The 17,772-nt window shown below is 40.5% G+C and overlaps 1 protein-coding gene across 2 annotated transcripts; it reads right to left on the minus strand.

Annotated features, from left to right (window-relative positions):
- Positions 1-3,674: 3,674 nt before the first annotated feature.
- LOC148340593 (nuclear receptor subfamily 4 group A member 1-like) lies at positions 3,675-12,654 on the minus strand. 2 transcript variants are annotated; one of them, XM_088290495.1, is made up of 7 exons: positions 12,587-12,654; positions 9,174-9,874; positions 8,095-8,224; positions 7,569-7,732; positions 7,131-7,333; positions 5,796-5,974; positions 3,675-4,980 (listed from the first exon to the last, which is right to left on the minus strand). In XM_088290495.1, exons 2-7 carry the CDS (start codon positions 9,870-9,872, stop codon positions 4,730-4,732), a joined length of 1,626 nt encoding a protein of 541 aa, XP_088146621.1. In that variant the 5' UTR covers positions 9,873-9,874; positions 12,587-12,654; the 3' UTR covers positions 3,675-4,729. The 2 variants fall into 2 exon arrangements, with proteins under 2 accessions (XP_088146621.1, XP_088146622.1); XM_088290496.1 differs by having other exon boundaries at positions 9,174-9,848; positions 12,587-12,627.
- Positions 12,655-17,772: the final 5,118 nt, after the last annotated feature.

Consider the following 17,772-nt stretch of genomic DNA (forward strand, 5'->3'; position numbering starts at 1 on the left):
CCGGGTTATCAAGTTCTCAGACTTATTAGGTCGCCATACAACACCAGCATGTGAAACTCAAGCGAGGTGGGGGATCAACTGTTGCTGCTTTGGATCACTGAGATGCAATAGCACCTCCAGGTGTAATCACAAATCTGCTCGGAAAATGACCCCCGATTGGAATCGGGGTAGGCGAGGCCAACGCAGGGAAGCTAAAGAAATATCTAACGGCAGTAACTGCTGCGCTGCCACAAAATCTGTGTTGTATAGTACATAGCTTCCGCTCGAGGTGGTTGTCAACCCTTTTTCCATTGAAGTCATTCTTCGGCATCGTCCCGCTCTAAGAACCGCCCTCACAGCATCTATCCACCTTCTCTTGGGTCTTCGTCTTACTCTTTTTCCTGGCAGATTCATCACATTTCTACCACCATATTCACTATCTGTCCTGGGGATGTGTCCAAACCATCTAAGTCTGCTCTCTGCTGCTTTCTCCCCTAAACATGTGACCTTGCCTGTCCCAATGATGAACTCACGTAACACACCTGGCAGCACTACCCCCCCCCATTCCAACTTGGATGAAACCTGGATCAATTTCTTCATCTCCTTACCACACAATGGTGATTGTCTTTGGACCGTCCTCCTCTCTTCTTCCTGTCGCCACACTCTTCCTCCGCCAGCACTCTCATTTACACGCATACAGTATATTTGGACTTAATCTTCTTTCTTTTTTCTTTCCAGCACATGCCTCCACCTTTATAAATGTTCCTCCACCTCTTCCCTGCTTTCATTCCAGATCACAATGTCATCTGCAAACATAATGATTCACATGGATTCCAGTTCAACCTCAACGGTCAGCCTATCCATCTCTGTAGCGTGGAAGAGGAAGGGGCTTAGATTTGATCCCTGATGCAGGCCCACCACCACCTTAAATTCCTCTGTCACACCTACAGCACACCACACCACGGTTCTGCGACCGTTATAGGCTCATACATGTTCTGTACTATTCTAACATAATATTTGCTTTCCACCTCTCTTCCACATCTTTGAGCCACAGTCGGGTTGGGCGATAATTCAATATCAACATGTATCGCAATAGTCACATGATTGATATCAATAGAAAATGCTTTCAACCTCACAGTTGATCATCTGGCGTATTCTTATCCGCCAATGTACTTATACTTAATATTTACAGTGGTGGTAAGTAACAAAGTACAAATGTTTTGTTATTGTACAGAAGTATGTCAAGGGTATTTTATGCAATCAAAAGTAAAAATTCATATTTTCTTTTAAACTCGGCAGGAATAGAATCTGTACTTTTTACACACATATCTGTACTTCTTAAGTATGAGTAATTTTGCCACCCCTCATTATTTACAAGAGTCTTATGTGTCAGCAGACGTCACAACATTCTGACCGCTTGTACAATACAATGAAATCCAATACAAGGTAATAACATTCCGTGCTTAGTGACACGATCAGAAAAGAATTTATGTCACAATATATTTATGTTTGTGGTTGTTACTGCCCGTGTCATCAGTTATTTCTGATAACAAGCACCTTACAAAATGAAACGAAAGGAAGACTTGGATGCACTACTAGACTACATTGCCCGTTAACGATGTTCCTTCAGTGGGCCCTTAAGTCCATCTCTTTATACCGCCACTATTGCAATTCAACAAAGCGTCAATACTATACAAAAAGATAATATAAACACATGCAACCTTGGCAAAGTATTTCATAATCAATATTTTCCAATAACGTGACAAAAATTTGAAAACTCTTAAATTAAATGGATCATACTCACCAGAGTTTGCTAATTATTTGTTTATTATTTGTTTCATTATTGTGCTACATTTCCATGATGACCTCGGCCACGTCTGATTGGATTATTTCTTTCTGCAATTTCTACTCAAAACAGTCATATTTCAAATCATCTTTCCGTATTTAAATGAATGGAAATGTCATGAATCCACCACAGCCCACGCCCCCGCCAAAAAAAAAAAAAACGGACAAAAAAACATTTGTACGTTGTAGGAAATATGTTGGTGAGTTTTCTGGAATTGTCTCTCTACGTGTGCTTGTGCACCATTTGTGTTCAAATATCTGTTGCATTGGAACGCCATGATTATTAAGACTATTTGTTAGTCCGTCTATGGCATTAACAATGTGTTAACATTAAGCTAGTGTAAGACAAATTTGTGTGTTTGTTTCAACAATATGTAATTCTTAGTTTCATGTTGATGCCTTGAGAATTGGTCACCATCTGCCAAATTGCTGCTTTTCTGCTAAAAAAAAACAAACTTGGTAGTCAGGGCTTTCATAACTCAAGGCACCACAGTACATATTTGTAATTGTTATCTCGTCCAAATTAATAATTGCTTCGACATCATTATTAATAAAAATCATCATGTACTCCTTTTGTTGGGTGCCAGGATGACGATGTTGTGACACATGGACACACTCCTGCGTGACAGCCGTGTATCGTGGGTCACTTGATACTCTGCAGGGAATTTAATCTGCCTCTAAAAAGAGAGGAGTACATAACTGGCAGTGAGACAGACAGAGATCCATTTTTTCAGTCCCGTTTTCCGATGTGCTGAAAGGCAAATTTACAGGCTGGGTGCATCGTGGGACAGATCGTATCCAGGTAACCAGAGAATAGACAGTCAACTCGCTTACTCAGGAAAATATAAGACATGCAAACCACTGAGTAGATGTACAACACTTGTACGATTACAAATTACACCATATGGAAAGCACTTTGTTACAGCTCCAGCTGTTGTGAAATGCGCTATATAAATAAAGCTCTGTTGTATTTTTTTTTCTATTGTGATTGTCATTGTGAAATAGAGTAAAATTCCACCTGTTGTTTTTTTTGTTGTTGTTGTTGTTTTTTAAATATGGCGTTGAATCTCGGCTTGTCATGTTGATTATGAAGGAGAAAAATTCCCGGACATTGGAAGTCGATCAAGTTTGGGCACCTCGCGCTCAAACAGAGAATGCTACTACCGACTGGTTATCACGATGGCCTCACAGTACAGAGGTGCAAGGTTAGATTCTGGGCTCCAGCATTCCCGTGTGGAGTTTTCACATTCTCCCCGTGCCTGCGTGGGTTTTCTCCGGGTACTCAGATTTTCTCCCACATTCCAAAGTCATAGGTTGATTGGACGCCCTAAATGTCCCTAGGTGTGATTGCGAGCGTGAGTGGATGTTTGTCTTTGTGTGCCGTGCAATTGGCTGGAAAGGAGTTCAGGGTGTACTCCATCTACAGCCCGAAGACAGACATGCCTGCGACCCTCGTGAGGAAAAGCGCCTCAGATGATGGATGGATGTACTGCCAAAAGCAAATCGCCTGCCATGACATTCACTAGGCAGCGGCTGAGATGGACTGTATTTGCAGAGTAGTGGCTAAAGCGCAAAGCAGCCACATCGCCTGTCGCTTACCGAATTATGTTCCATGTGGGAACTTCAAAATTCAAAATGAGAACGCATGTCATTTTTTATTATCTGTTCACGACCCACCCAAAACGGGTCTGTCACCCCATTTCAGGTGCTAACGCGCCAGTTGAGAATCACCGCTCAGGAGCATTTTAGATTAATCTGAAAATGTCCCAAGTATTTTGTATATTTAAAAATATATCATATAAAGTCAGCAAAGAATCTTGATTATAAAACAGAACATTTTATTCCAAGCTCAAGTGCAGACACATTTGCAAAACAATGCATAAGACCCAAAATGTTAGCTGCTCCAATTCCATTCATGATACATGAATGATACGAATAATTCTGGCAGGGTCCACTTGAACCTCACCAAGACTGACGCCCAATGATGTGAGTGGACATCAAATAATTGCCAGTGGCTTTACAGTATGTTGCATTTGTCCCAACAACAAAAGTTGCAATCAAGAAAACAGACACCTCAACACATGTGGTTAAGGTTGCAAAGGGCTGGAAATTTCACACTAAATTTCCAAGAGAAGTTAAGGTGAGGGATTTTGACAAAAAATATTCTACATTGGAAATGTTCAATGTGAAGAACTTTGAGTACCAAAGGAAGAAAAACGCTATAAAAGTGACAGCCCATTATGGAAATTTAAGTGGGAATTAACCGTCAATTGGGGGTGATATTCTGAAATCTCTGTCCAAAGTTGGTAAATTTGGTGAAAAATCTATACTATTGGTCACTCCCCATGTTTATTCGTTTATTTATTTGTAATTAACAAATGATTGACCAAAGTAAAGTGTTGAAAATTCTGTTCGATGCCAATGATAAATATAAACGTGATTATTTGTCAAAGGCAGACATTCAAGCAAAATAAAGCAAGCTCTCCTTGCCCACATGCGAGGGCATGCCCGATTTTTGTTCCAGGTCACTCAGAATCCGAAGCTCAATCATACTTTAAATTTTGGCTCATAAAAGCAAAAAAATCGACCAAGTAAGCTCAAAACAGGAAGTACTCGAAAGTTTGGGCTCACCAACTGGTATTCACACAAGGATTTATCAGATCTTAAGGCTTTTTTTTTTTTTTATCTGTGACAGAGACTACACATGAAAATAAAATAAAAATAAAATTTAAAAAAAAACAAAAAAACAAAAAGGGCCTTCCTCCTTGCAGTTTCCATTCATAGCACCTTGAGCAGAAAACTGTCAGCACTTTGGTCCGTGAGCTGCTTTGTGATTCAGAAAGAACCATTTCATCAGGATTGCACTTTGTCTTTGACTCCATGTGTGCTGTTTCACACCTTCCATTTAAAACGGGAACGAATCCACCAAAATGGTGTCCACAATGTGTGGCGGCGGGACCAGACCTTCTAATTTAAGGTAGAAAATGCGCTGGAGGCCTTGAGTGCACAATGTCCTGAGATCGGGCAGCTTCCCGAGCAGTCTGGACAAATAGTTGGGATGTGATGATGGGCAGCCCGATACATGATCTTTAAGGCTGTTGATCAGCTGATTCTGCAAGTCCTCCACGCGTTTTGGCTCCTGGAGACCATGTCGCTCTGAAAAGAAAAAAAAAACATCAACATAAGTCCTTGTAAAGTGAACAGAAATTCATCTTTCTTACGCTAATAGACATATTGTATACTTTGTCGTCGATAAACTTTTTCAGCAGAGTCTTTGGCTGCAAATCAATTGATGTTTTCCGAATTTGACAACAAGAATAGAAATGGAATGCATTCTCAATCTTGTGGCTTTCTGTCATCTTGGTGTGAGACTTTTATACACTTGTATAAAATGACCAGCTCGTGTTTCCTGTAGTGACTGATTTTCAACTGATGAAGCATCAAGCAGCGAGTATAAGACAGTATTAGAAATCCCAAAATTTTCAGTGCATTTCACCGTACAGTGAAGTCTCGCATATTCGTGGGTGGGCATTTGTGGAAACACTTATTCCCTGATTTTGTTGGGGAACCTAGCCCCTATTACAGTATTCACATTTTTGGGGGATTTTTTTTTTTTTAAATGTTCCTTTCAATTATAATGGCAGTGACAGTGTTATGAGATGCCTGTTTGAATAATTAACCAATTATAAAAAGGTTTGGCAAATAAACCTGCTTTGTGGTTCGGTTTACTGCTGTCATATACGATTGTTAGCATGTCCAGTGTGTGCTTTACATGAGCTTGTTCAATTTTGCCATACATCTGTTGTGTCAATCGTCGTGTTGCATAACTGTCTTGTACTGTGCCCAGCTGTGAAACCAGAGACCTCATAAAAAAACATTGCCCTGGCACAATGACGGTCTGCAACACCCCCATCCCCCCATAAAGCTCCCTTGCCTTTTGGAAGTGTCAGTACGTTGGAGGAGTCACCTACCCGTGATAATGACCAGTGCCGTGAGACAGGAAAAAGAGGAGATGTCAAGTTTCATGTGATGGAGGCTTCGAGAAAACTCCATGATGGAGTCGATCCAGTCACCGAAGCTTCTGATGCACTGAGATTTGTGAAGTACTTTGCCGTTGCAGAAGACCAGCTTGTTTGTTTCCGGGTTTGACCTTGGAAAAAAAACATTTCATTGTGTGAAACAGCGGTTCTCAAAGTACCACCGAAAAATAAATTTGGCGCTCCAGGCAACACTAGAATGAGCAACATTAAAGTACGAGTAGCATAATCCTTATTAATTTTTTATTTGATTCTGAAAACTAAAATTAATTATTGCAAGTTATTGTAAATTATGTATGCTTTGAACATTAAGAAACATAAATAAGTACTAAATGAGTCACTTAAAATTAATTGCATGTAAAAGTACATTGGAAATCTAAAGAAACATTTTTAAAACAGCAGTTTTGAAAGATTAAATGTATTGCAGTTTAAAGTTACAAAATATACAACTGAACTGTACGTAGCAAATATACTGGCATAAAAACATTTTCAAGAACAGCTAACTCAGTGATTGTTTCACATACTTCACATCTCCTACAAAAGTCATCACGGCTTTATTTGACGAAATTCACTTAAACTCTGCCTTAAATGAAAGTAAATGTCTACTGAATTTGACAACAACCCTGCCAAATTTGAATGATTAAAAAATATGCAGACAATAAAACGAGGCTTGCTTCGCTCTTGAACGCTATTGTGTGTATTATGTGTCCACAGAATGCGCTGATTGCTTGGCCCGCTCATCTGACACCAGTCAATAAAATACCACTTCTAAGACCAGGAAAAATGGATGCTGCTTTCTTTAGCATCTTTCTTCTGCTCACATATTTGAGATGTGAAAATATCTCCACTTGAAGCGGATCATTGTCCAACTTTTCCATGACACAACAATGAGGCACTCTATCGGGGACACACCAGCGGAAGTCAGACTTCAAAATATATTCCACCTTTCTCTGTGTTAAGTGCGCATACTCATGGCTGACAACGAGGCGCTCTAGAGCAGTCACGCTAGCAGACTGTCCCAAGGGAAAATTTGTTTTTGCGATGTAGGCTGCACATCACAATTGTTCCAGATAACCGCTGTTGCAAATGAAGGGTGCTCAAGTTCTCCTATACTGGAAGAGGGCCGACTCACGCTCGAGTGAAAACACGTCACTGGGAATCAGTGCTTACTGCTATAGCTCTACAACTGAGTTCTACGTAGCTCTCACATTTTCAGCAATTATCTTCAAACATGTGGGATGTGTTTAAAAACAACTAAGGACAGCTCACCGGTACGCAAGACGCAGGATGAAGAGTTCAACGAAGGCTGACTCCAGAAGCAGCTCTTGATCTGATGAGCAGAAATCCGAGAAACCCGGGATGCTCTTGGCCCACTTCCTGATCACCTCCAAGGAGGCCGTGAGCAGGTCGTAGAACTCCTTGACGTCACTGGCGTCCTCTTTCTGGTTTGCGCTGACGTCTGTTTCTGCATACTAGAATCGCATACAATAGACTTTTTTGTCAATCAACTAATCAAACCTTTATTTTACAATACCTTTTATACTTTAAAAGCAACAGAATGTGCTTCACAAAACAAATGACGAAAGACACAAACACATCAGCTCCCACCCACCCGCACTGATTCCCCTAAGGTAACCAACACCAAAGTAGGTGCACTTTAAAAAGATGGATGCCCCGTATGTGTGGAAGAAAACAGCGTTTTATTACTTTGGAATAATTCAGCTGTTCTTCTTTGGGATTGGAGTCGATCTGAGCCCTCACAAGTGACGCAATCATGCTGACTGGAGACACTACGGGGGACGCTTCCTGGACTACTTTGGGTTTGGAAGGCAGGCGACCTCTGCGACCCTTCAGGCTGTCTGTCCTCACCACTGGAAATAGGTGGAAAATGTTTCATGTCAAAACAGTAGGCGCTGCTTCACAATCTAATCTCCATCCAATAGATCTAAATCTAAATTCCACCAAGTACCACCATCAAGACAATCTTTAAAATCCAATATATAGTCTATCTAAGTGTTCATGAAAAACAAATAAGAGGTTTCATTCCCAAAAAGTATTTTAAATAATATTTTAAGCCTCCGTAAAGTTCGGCACATTCTGAACATTTAACATGGTCTACTGCGCTGCTACAAACTGAAAGATCGCATTGTCTTATTTTGTTACACAAACTTATGGCGTTGGAGATGATTAGCTTTGAATTGAGCACACTCTCCGTCCCAAGGTCTGAACTCACCTTCTTTGACCATTCCTACAGCCAGACACTTCTGGAAACGGCAGAACTGGCAGCGATTCCTCCTCCTCTTGTCCACGGGACAGTCCTTGTTGGCCAGGCAAACATACTTGGAATTCTTCTGTACCGTCCGCTAGCCAGTCAAAAGAAACATTTGTCTCATTACCATCAGAGGGCCACTACTCAAACGGAGTAATTGCGTTGAAAACTTTCTGACAGCAGGGAGTGCAAGAACAAAATCCAAAAATGTTCACAATTTAGCGTCATCCATCTTTCTGGTGATGTTTTCGCAACTTTTATTGAGCTGAGGTATATATTATATGTATATTACATTGCCAACTGTCATGGAAAATATCAGGAGACAAAAATGTCACAAAAAGGATTATATACAGTGGACCCCCACAAATTGGCATATTTATGGGTTTAAAAAAAATTTTTGTTCAATATTTTAAAAATCTTTGTTGTTCTCATATTACCCTCCCCAATTAAAAAAGATGCGAGTTTTATTAATCCCTTGCAGTCACGTGTTTTTAATAGTAATATGATCACATTCCTAAAGTAAGAAAACTGAACCAGATAACGAGTATATTGTAATTGTTAAGAATTTCATTTCAGGGTTGAATATTCCGTGAAACTAAGGAAGTAGCCTTCAATCCAAAGGACATTCTGCGGCTCTTGGTGTGCGCGTATTGGCGACCCAGCAATTAGTACAATGGAGCCATCTACAGAAGTCACCATCACTCTTCGTGTTGCAATAAGCTTCAACAATATTAGTGATGGCATGGTGAATGACTGGTTAGTTTGTCTGTCTTACAGTGTGTCGAGGGTTTGTATTTTCTCAGCGTGCTTGATTGGGTTTCCTACCACATTCCAAAAAATGCTTGGTAGCTTGATTGAGCACTCTAAATTGTGCATTGGTGTGATTGTGAGTGAAAAGGGTTGTTTGTCTATGTTAGCTGGAAAATGGATGGAGGGATGATATTACTGTTGTTTTGGCAGAGGATAAAGAACCCAGAAGCCCCCCCAAGCCCCCCCCCCCCCAAAAAAAAAAACCCTCCACGGAAAAAAGTGTATGTGATTACCTTGAAAAAGCCTTTGCATCCTTCACAGGTACGAACGCCGTAGTGCTGACAGGAAGCGCTGTCCCCGCAGACGGCACAGCAGCCCTCATTCCCTCGCGGGCTTTTTAATTTGAGTGACAAACACCCTTCAAAATGGGTAGCTCCATCCGGGCTGGGAGCTGGCTCCATGGCCAGCGTGGGGAAGGCGAGTGAGGATGCGTCGGTAAGAGCGTCGGGGTGGGCTTGCCCCAAAGGAGACATATCGTCTGGAGTACCCGAAGCAAACGTGAAGAACGACGGCACATGCGGTACTGGGATGTCCTCAGCTGCCCAGTATCCTGGACTGGGTGAGTAAGAGTTCCAGGCGGGCGCGTGTTGACTTTGGAAGCCAGGGGTGGAGCTGGTGAAATGTTTGGAGCCACAAGGCGAGACGGCCTCATCCGGGAAAGTGAACATGAAGGCGCCAGGGTAACAGCCATAAACTTGGAGCTCATCCAGCCTGAACGGGCTCTCCTGGCCTGTGCTCATCGGGCACGAGTTGGCGTCAAAGGTGCCTCCCTGAGTGCTGATGCTGGGCAGGCACGGGGGGCACAGGTGGTCCCGCGGGGCGACTGGGTCCACCGACAGCCTGGTATACAAGCCCGGGCTGTGAGGCTCCAAGCTGCCCAGGTTGTTGTCGTAGGGCTGGGAGCCGTGCTGCAACGGATGGATGCAAGTCATAGCTACGAAACGGACAAAAGACAATGGCCACTTTTAGAACACCATGTGACTCAACAATAAAACGACCGCAAACAAATTATTAGTCATAACTAGTGCAACTTGTTTGAATTGAGGCCCTCTGTTTCTGCCAATAATTTCGATTGTTGATCCGCCACTAGGTGTACTACTACGTTCTAACAGTGTTATTACATTGATGCCATGGGTTAGCACATACTGTCTTGGTAAAGTGAGTCAATATAGAGCGGCATTAGAATAATATAAATCAGTAGACCAAACCCTTAAGATCAGTTTTAGTTGTTGAGTTGACTTGTTGCTAAGGGAAAGCTAGTGTGGAGCCACTACACAAAGCCATTCTCCACTCAATTAACAGGTGAGTGAAACACACAGATAGCTTATTGCAGGGAAAATGTCTGACATTATGATCGTAATTACTGCACCAACCTAAGCTACCACATATATGATGGGAAGTGTACGTCCTCTTTTCCTGTGCTCATTGTGGGAGGAAACTACGGACAAGCAAGGTTAGACTTTTGGTTCAAAGTTGTTGCTTGCCTACTTTATGATTTAGGATAGCAGTATTTTTCAGATACTATGTTGCTGAAATGTTGTGCATTCTTGCACTTTGTTGCCTTTTTAAATGTGGGAACGTGAGATGGATTCAAGATGACTAGTTTCAGCTAATTTGCAGTCTCAGTGCCTGGTCAGAGTTTAGATTACAATGGATTGAATGCAAACAATTTAAAAAAATGAAAGTACAAAATTTGTGCATGTGCCCCTCTCGAACAAAACCCTTTTAACTCCAGTAAAACGGTCCAAAACCACTACTGACTTAGCGACCAAAAAATAAATCCAACAAATTTGACAAGCATAATAAATAAAATGAACTAAATAAAATATCCAGCGCACATGGAATAATTAAATTGAACACGCGAACCAGAAACAGTGTAAAAAAATCATTAAAAATGTATAAAGTTATAAAAATCTTGAGGTTTTAAAACTAATGTGTAAAGAAAAATCCAAATAAACTTTAACCCAAAAAAAACTTTTTTTATTCTGTAAACTGCTCTTAGCGCCTTCTAGTGGCCACAGTGTCCCTTCGCTTTCTTTTATGCCTAAATTCAAACTATAATATCTATCCTCCCATCCAAAAAAAATGTAAATAAATCTACGTAATAACTTGGGTCGTAAGTGTCCACAGCATATGATCCAAACTGCGCATGGGGTGCATATTGTCCAAAGTAGGGCGTATTTTTAAAGGAGGCGTCATGGAGCAGCCGTTCCGTTCTAAACCAAATCTTGCGGTTCTGTGTGTGGAACGAGTTCTGCTTTTCTTTGCCTTGTTGATAAGCAGCCATCTTTTCATCTTCACTGGCAGTTTTGTTCACCAATGTGAATAAGTACCCTAAATTCAGAAATGCATCCAGTCCTCCTCAGACAAATATCGTTGAACTTTATCATATTATTATTTTGAATAACAACCTTAAAGATATCGACGCTGACTTGAATGAACTTTAACTCACGTTGACATTGTCTTCCTGCAGAATTGTATGTAGGTCGTCTTTCTGGCCTCTAGGAGGAGCACTTCTTACAAGTAATCTATTACAAGCAGTGGTGTCAAGTAACAAAGTACAAATACCTTGACACTGAAATTGAGTAGATTTTTCAGGGATCTGCACTTGCGTATTTATTTATGTATTTTTTCGACTTCGACTCCCCACATTTGCAATCAAACTTATTCGTTCTACTCCTTAGTTAAAGAGATGTTAAAGTCAACACAGAAGACGGAAAAAAACGGCTAATAGAGCGGCATGGACGTGCAAGTGATGATGATGATGATGCAACATACGTGAAGAAAGGTATTTCCCATCGTCGGCCAAATTCAAGAGATTTATTTTTATTTACACTGCTGGCTATACGAAAATAATTAATGGAATATGTTGTCTTGAGTTTGCCTAAAAAACACAGCTTCTGGTGTTTGAAATTATTTAATAAAAACAATTATCATGAGATTGATCATTAACGGATTTATTCACCCCATTAGAGAAATTTCATCAGAGTGTCATAACATCAATATTCACTACTACACCAAAATATCAACAATCAACAAAGTGAAAAAGGGGAATTATCCCAATAATAAAAAATAAAACAAAACACATCATTAGCAAATGTTGCATTTTTGAGAGAGTGCGTTCACTATGTTAGAATGTTTGAGCCGGCTTCAGGTGTTCAAATATTGACAGACACATATACTGCGTTGCAATCATTAGCTATTTTAGCATAATATAATAAAAAACTATTATTATTATTATTATTATTATTATTATTATTATTATTATTATTATTATTATTATTATTATTATTATTATTATTATCATTATTATTATTATTATTATTATTATTATTATTATTATTATTATTATACGTTGTCTCAATCGATCCTAAGCAACTTAATACAAAAGGGACACTACTGCGGTCAGACTTTTTCTGTTGCCTCGTAATCAAAACGGATATTGTCTGTACTAATTAACCGTAATAATTTATTTGTACTTGTTACTGTCAAGTACGTTTCAGTGTATATAGTTTTAAATGTTACTTATAACAGTTGAAACACTACTTACATGTGCATGTACTTCTGATTAGTAGAGGACCGAGTGAGTACATTTGCCACCTGCCATGATTCAAGCGATAGATAAACAATCGAAATGATCTCTTACCGGAATCGCAGCAGCAGCAGCAACACTTTGCTATCGTCCGTGTTTCCCGTTGGAGAACAATCCCTCCGCTCACCTTTATACGTTTTGTTACTGGGGGACTCCAAGTATACGTGACGTCAGGGGCACGTTTCCATACAAGGCCGAGTAGTGGGCGGGACCACGTCTATGGGCCAATCACAGCGCGTCTTTCTGTGAATGGACGTACAAATGACGCACTATGGGATTCCGTTGACGCGCATCTAGAACAACCACAGTATTATCCCACGCACCACACACACACTTACACGCACACGCGCGCGCTGACAGCCATGATGAAAACGTGATAGTGATGAATAGATTCTATATTAAGAACAGGAAGACACGCACGCTCACGTGCCTCTTGACACCAAAGATGGTTAAAAAGAAAGAAAAAACAAAATAGGAAGTCATGTGCATGTACGTTTTTCTCTGGAGGACTATATTTATTGTCTGGCATCTGAAAAGCAGAAGGAAAAGAGCTGTAGCAGCATAAACACATGATCAGAGGGCTCCGGTTACACACAAGATTTACATTGTGCAAAAGAAAAAGCAAGCAAATATATTTTAAATGGGGGGTGACCCCTGTTTTTTTGTGCAAGATCCTTATTGGCAGTATATCTCTGCTAATTCAAGATTTTATTGAGGGTGTCAACGCATTTATAATGTGCGTCAATTTTAAGCAGATTTTTGTTATTCACGGGCGGTTGACCTGTAACAGTAAGAGTGCAGTTTTGGTTCATCCTGAAATCTCACCCCAAAGCCCAACGTTCCAAACTTTTTTTGAGTTGTCTATGTGTTTGGAGATGTACCTCTGTATGCAAATTTCATATTGAGTCACTCATCATAATGTTTGATGAATTATAGTGTAAACAAACACACTTAAATTTCATGAACGCTTTGTGTTAGATGTTAATATATATTCGACGGAAATAAACAGCCCCTAATATTCCTTAAACTCACGTAAATCCTCATGTATGGACTGCAGTCAATACCATCAATAAAAAAACAAGAGTGAATTACAAAAAAAGTAAAGATTCAATCTTACAACAATGGAATATTGTTTTTATGGAAAAATATCAACTTTGCAGAATGTAATTGTACATTTTTAAGACAAGGCCGTTTTTTAAATCGTAATCTCACAAGAATATAGTCACAGATTCTCAGAAAAAAAGTTGAAATCTTCCAAGATTTTTGTAATTTATTCAGAGTGATAATCTTATGAGGATATTGTCGTATATTATCGAGGAAAGGTTAACTAGGTAAATTGTATTTTTAAATTTTTATTTTCCTTCAGTGGCCCAAATTCCGTACCACGGGCTCAGGACGCTTCAGACCAATTTTAAGACTATTCCAGATTGTGAGTCCAGCAGGGGGCGCAAATTCACCACACTAAGGGACTGTATGAATTGCCAAACAATGCTGTTTTCTTGCGGTATCGAGAAGTGAAACCACCAGCAGTCATCTTGCGTTGCCAATCACTCATCCCCACCTAATTTAAATACATTGATTTCTCCTCGAGTTTTCACGTTATTTTCTGTCTTTACGACATACGGCATACGGTTGCACCATTACACCTGAGAGAAGCGCCACATGCACATTTCATCCATAATTTTCTTTAATAAGTATCTTTCTCTCTCTGAGTGCTACACGAAGTTTTGTTTTCGTCATGTGGCAACTCTGGCTTCACATGTTGGGGCCATTTTTTATGCTGCATTCGCGGAAAGTGGGGAGTTGGATAATCCACTCGCAATCATTGTGCTAGTTCCGACCCCAAAGCGTTCGAGACGAATGCAGGCAACAAAGACAGCTGATTCTAATATTTTTTTCTGGCTCATCACAACACATTTTGACCTCTAGCAAATTGATTTCTTGAAGTTATATAAAAAAAGTTTATTTTATCTCCAAAGCATTTAATTTATTTCAGCAAATAATTTCATGCAGGGATATAATAGCATATCTTCACGCAGTCAGCACAAATCATATTGTGTTACATGAAGTTTTTTGAATAATAAAATTAATGTAAGAAATAAATAAAGAAAATGCATGTTTATAATCTTGTCAATTATGTCTTGTAGTACGTTTTGTAGTACAGACACAAAAAGATTGCAGAATGACTCACTCCATCCAGATTGTGCGTACTTTTACCACTTTGTTCATGTTTGCGCTTACACTGTGAGTTGAAGGCCAAAGTTGGACTTCGCCACACGGGGGCAGTGTTGAGCGTCTACTTCAAACTTCCAAGAGCTGAGCCAACGAGTAACAAGAAAGAATGGTATTTAGCAAAACGCAACGTTGAGAATTGGAAAGAATACAGATTAAGCGGTTAAGAAAATGGATGGATGGGTTTTCATCATGATTAACCTTTTTAGATATGATTTGAATAAATGTACCGTTGTAAATATACCAGTGCTGAACATTTGGGGACAATGTCAAAAACAGAATGTCAACGTTGCATTAACACCACTCAGTACTAAAATAGCCCGTGTAGTTGAGGATGTAATGCTGATACTGTTGTTAAAATGGGGTGTCACCTAGATTCGACCCTGATTGGTGTATATTCGAAATTGAAACCATGCCCTTATGTAATGATGGAAGTTCACTGATTAGAGTTGAAACAATTTTCTTCAGCATCATTTTCCTTCTTGCTCTGTCAGAACCCAGGGACTTAAGATATGTGCAAAGAGTATGAAGAAACTAATGGCCGGCCGGTAATATCCTACAAGAAACTTGTCAACATCTTGTTACCAGATATGATTGAGAGTGATGATTAAGCTGCAATATAAACTCATCTTAAATTTTAAAGACTTTGCACATGCTCAGTTGTCTTTTAACCACATGTAAAAATGGGTGTTATTTCTAATCTGCTGTGTAGGAGTGTCTTCATCTACGTCTGTGGAATTGTCACACTCTTCCCCTTCTGGAAGACAAATCTTCACCAATTTGTTGAGTATTGAGTACCGAGCCCCTATACTAAACTGGTGTACTGGTGTAGCAGGCAGAAGCTCATTGCGAAATTTTCTTTAGGAAGCTGCGGCGGCGTCTCACCTTGACCTGGCGACTTACTGGCCGAAGGTGGGGAGAAGCAGCTCAGGGGAGCTTTTTGGAACGGTCTCTGCTTGAGGCTGACGTATCGGGAATCCCCCCAAAAACGTCCGCCTCCGCTAAATGCTTCAGTTTCTACCCCACAAGTAAGATGCCTGTCTCATTAATACACCGCCTCTCCCCTTTCATGATTGCTGGCACTGTCCACGAAACTATGGCGCCTTAACGTCCTCAATCCAGGGTCAAGTGGCATTCTTTATCGAGGATTTATCCAGAATCTGCCGAAGACAGCTCATCCAATCATCATGCAGAAACCCAGCATATGGGCCCGGCCGTTAGCCCGTAGACCACCAGGGATGCTGAACATCCGATGGGCAGGATAAAGCCCAGCATTTATCCAATGACCATCTGGTTTCGCGAACAATCCACCTTTGTTTCGTTGTATTTTTTTTTTTGGTTTTCTTCCATATGTACGTCTCTTGGGGGCCAACCCACTCCTATCCATGGAAAGTTTCGCCCCTGCCACTCATCATCTGAACAGCCATCAGATAATGAATGGACGTCCCTGATGAAACATTGTCAATGTGTCAAAATGAAGGCAAAATTCTCGAATGAAATGCTTCACTTTCCTGAGCAGGTGTTGGGGTCTTGTCCAATCTGTCTAAAATGCCCACAAAACTGTATCGCTTCTACCTGCTGCGTGAAAAACTATGGAACTTAATGCCAGAATGGAATGTTTCTATGTGTGGGCACTGAAATCGGATACCGGTGTCCCGTTAAATTGTTAACATCGTCATGACCGTAAGGCATTTAATCTGCCCACATATGTTATTCCTATTTTGGGTTTTAATGATGGCCTGAATGTATTTAGAATTGAGGAGGATTTGGTGACTGTTATTGCTGCATCTGACTTAACTATAGTATTGGCATCACTTGAAAAACATTCTTTGTACATTGTGCCCTACTGCTGTTTTGAGTAAGTGGTCTGAAATGGATTTATTCAATAAAAAATGTTATAATATAATTTATTTAAGGCAGTGAGGCATGGAGTATCGCCCCCCACACACACACACCGTATAGTGTTGGCATGAACACTCATTAGTGTTAATCTAAACACTCAATAGTGTAATTATTGTTGCACTGTCAACACAACATTTTCTTGCTGTAACAAACTAGTGGGTGTTGAACATTTAACACTTTTGTAAATGTTACGTTAACTCCAGGTAGTGTGGATGCATATAGACAATTTTCCGGTGTCAAAATTAACACTACTGGTGTCAAATTAGCAGCATCATTTTGCATGCATATTTGTATGCAAAATTATATCGGCCGACCATGACAACTGAACACTGATTGGCTGTTCGCTAGGAAATCAGTGCATGCGATGGAAGTAGACTATGAACTAGTACACGAAAGCAAAGCAACGGCAAATAAAATATATTATTGTGAGCAAGTTGAATTATCCTTGAGCAAGATACAGAACCACCAGTTACTCCTGATGGTCCTCAATAGGTGGAAAAGCGCTATATATAAGTGAAAGACCATTTAGCATTTTATTATTTTATGAAACCCGAATGTGGATGGGAGGAGGCACAATGGCCTCGCAGTGCAGAGGTCGTGGGTTCGATTCCGGCTCCGGCCTTCGTGTGTGGAGTTTTCATGTTCTCCCCGTTCCTGCGTGGGTTCCTTCCGGCAGGTACACCGGTTTCTTCTCACATTCCAAAAACATGCATGGCAGGTTGCTTGGACGTTCTAAATTGCCCCTAGGTGTGAGTGTGAGCGCGGATGGTTGTTCGTCTTTGTGTGCCCTGCAATTGGCTGGCAACCAGTTCAGGGTGTCCCCCGCCTACTGCCCGAAGATAGCTGGGATAGGCTGCAGCACCCCTCGCGACCCTAGTGAGGAGAAGCGGTACAGATAATGGATGGATGGAATGTGGATGGCGTGCTAAACAATGACGTCTCAGTTACAGAGGTGGTCACAAGTAAGCGTATGAATGCGTGTGTGCATGTTTTACATGTGTGTATGCTTCATGGCCACTCCTCAATGAAAAAGTTTTGGGCTAAGCTTTACTTTGAGAGCGATCGGTAAATAAAGTAGATGTGAGAATTCACAAAAAAAAAAGACA

The sequence above is a fragment of the Idiotropiscis lumnitzeri genome, chromosome 3 (assembly GCF_059441095.1).
Source record: "Idiotropiscis lumnitzeri isolate Australia: NSW breed Sydney's pygmy pipehorse chromosome 3, RoL_Ilum_1.0, whole genome shotgun sequence".
NCBI lineage: Eukaryota > Metazoa > Chordata > Actinopteri > Syngnathiformes > Syngnathidae > Idiotropiscis > Idiotropiscis lumnitzeri.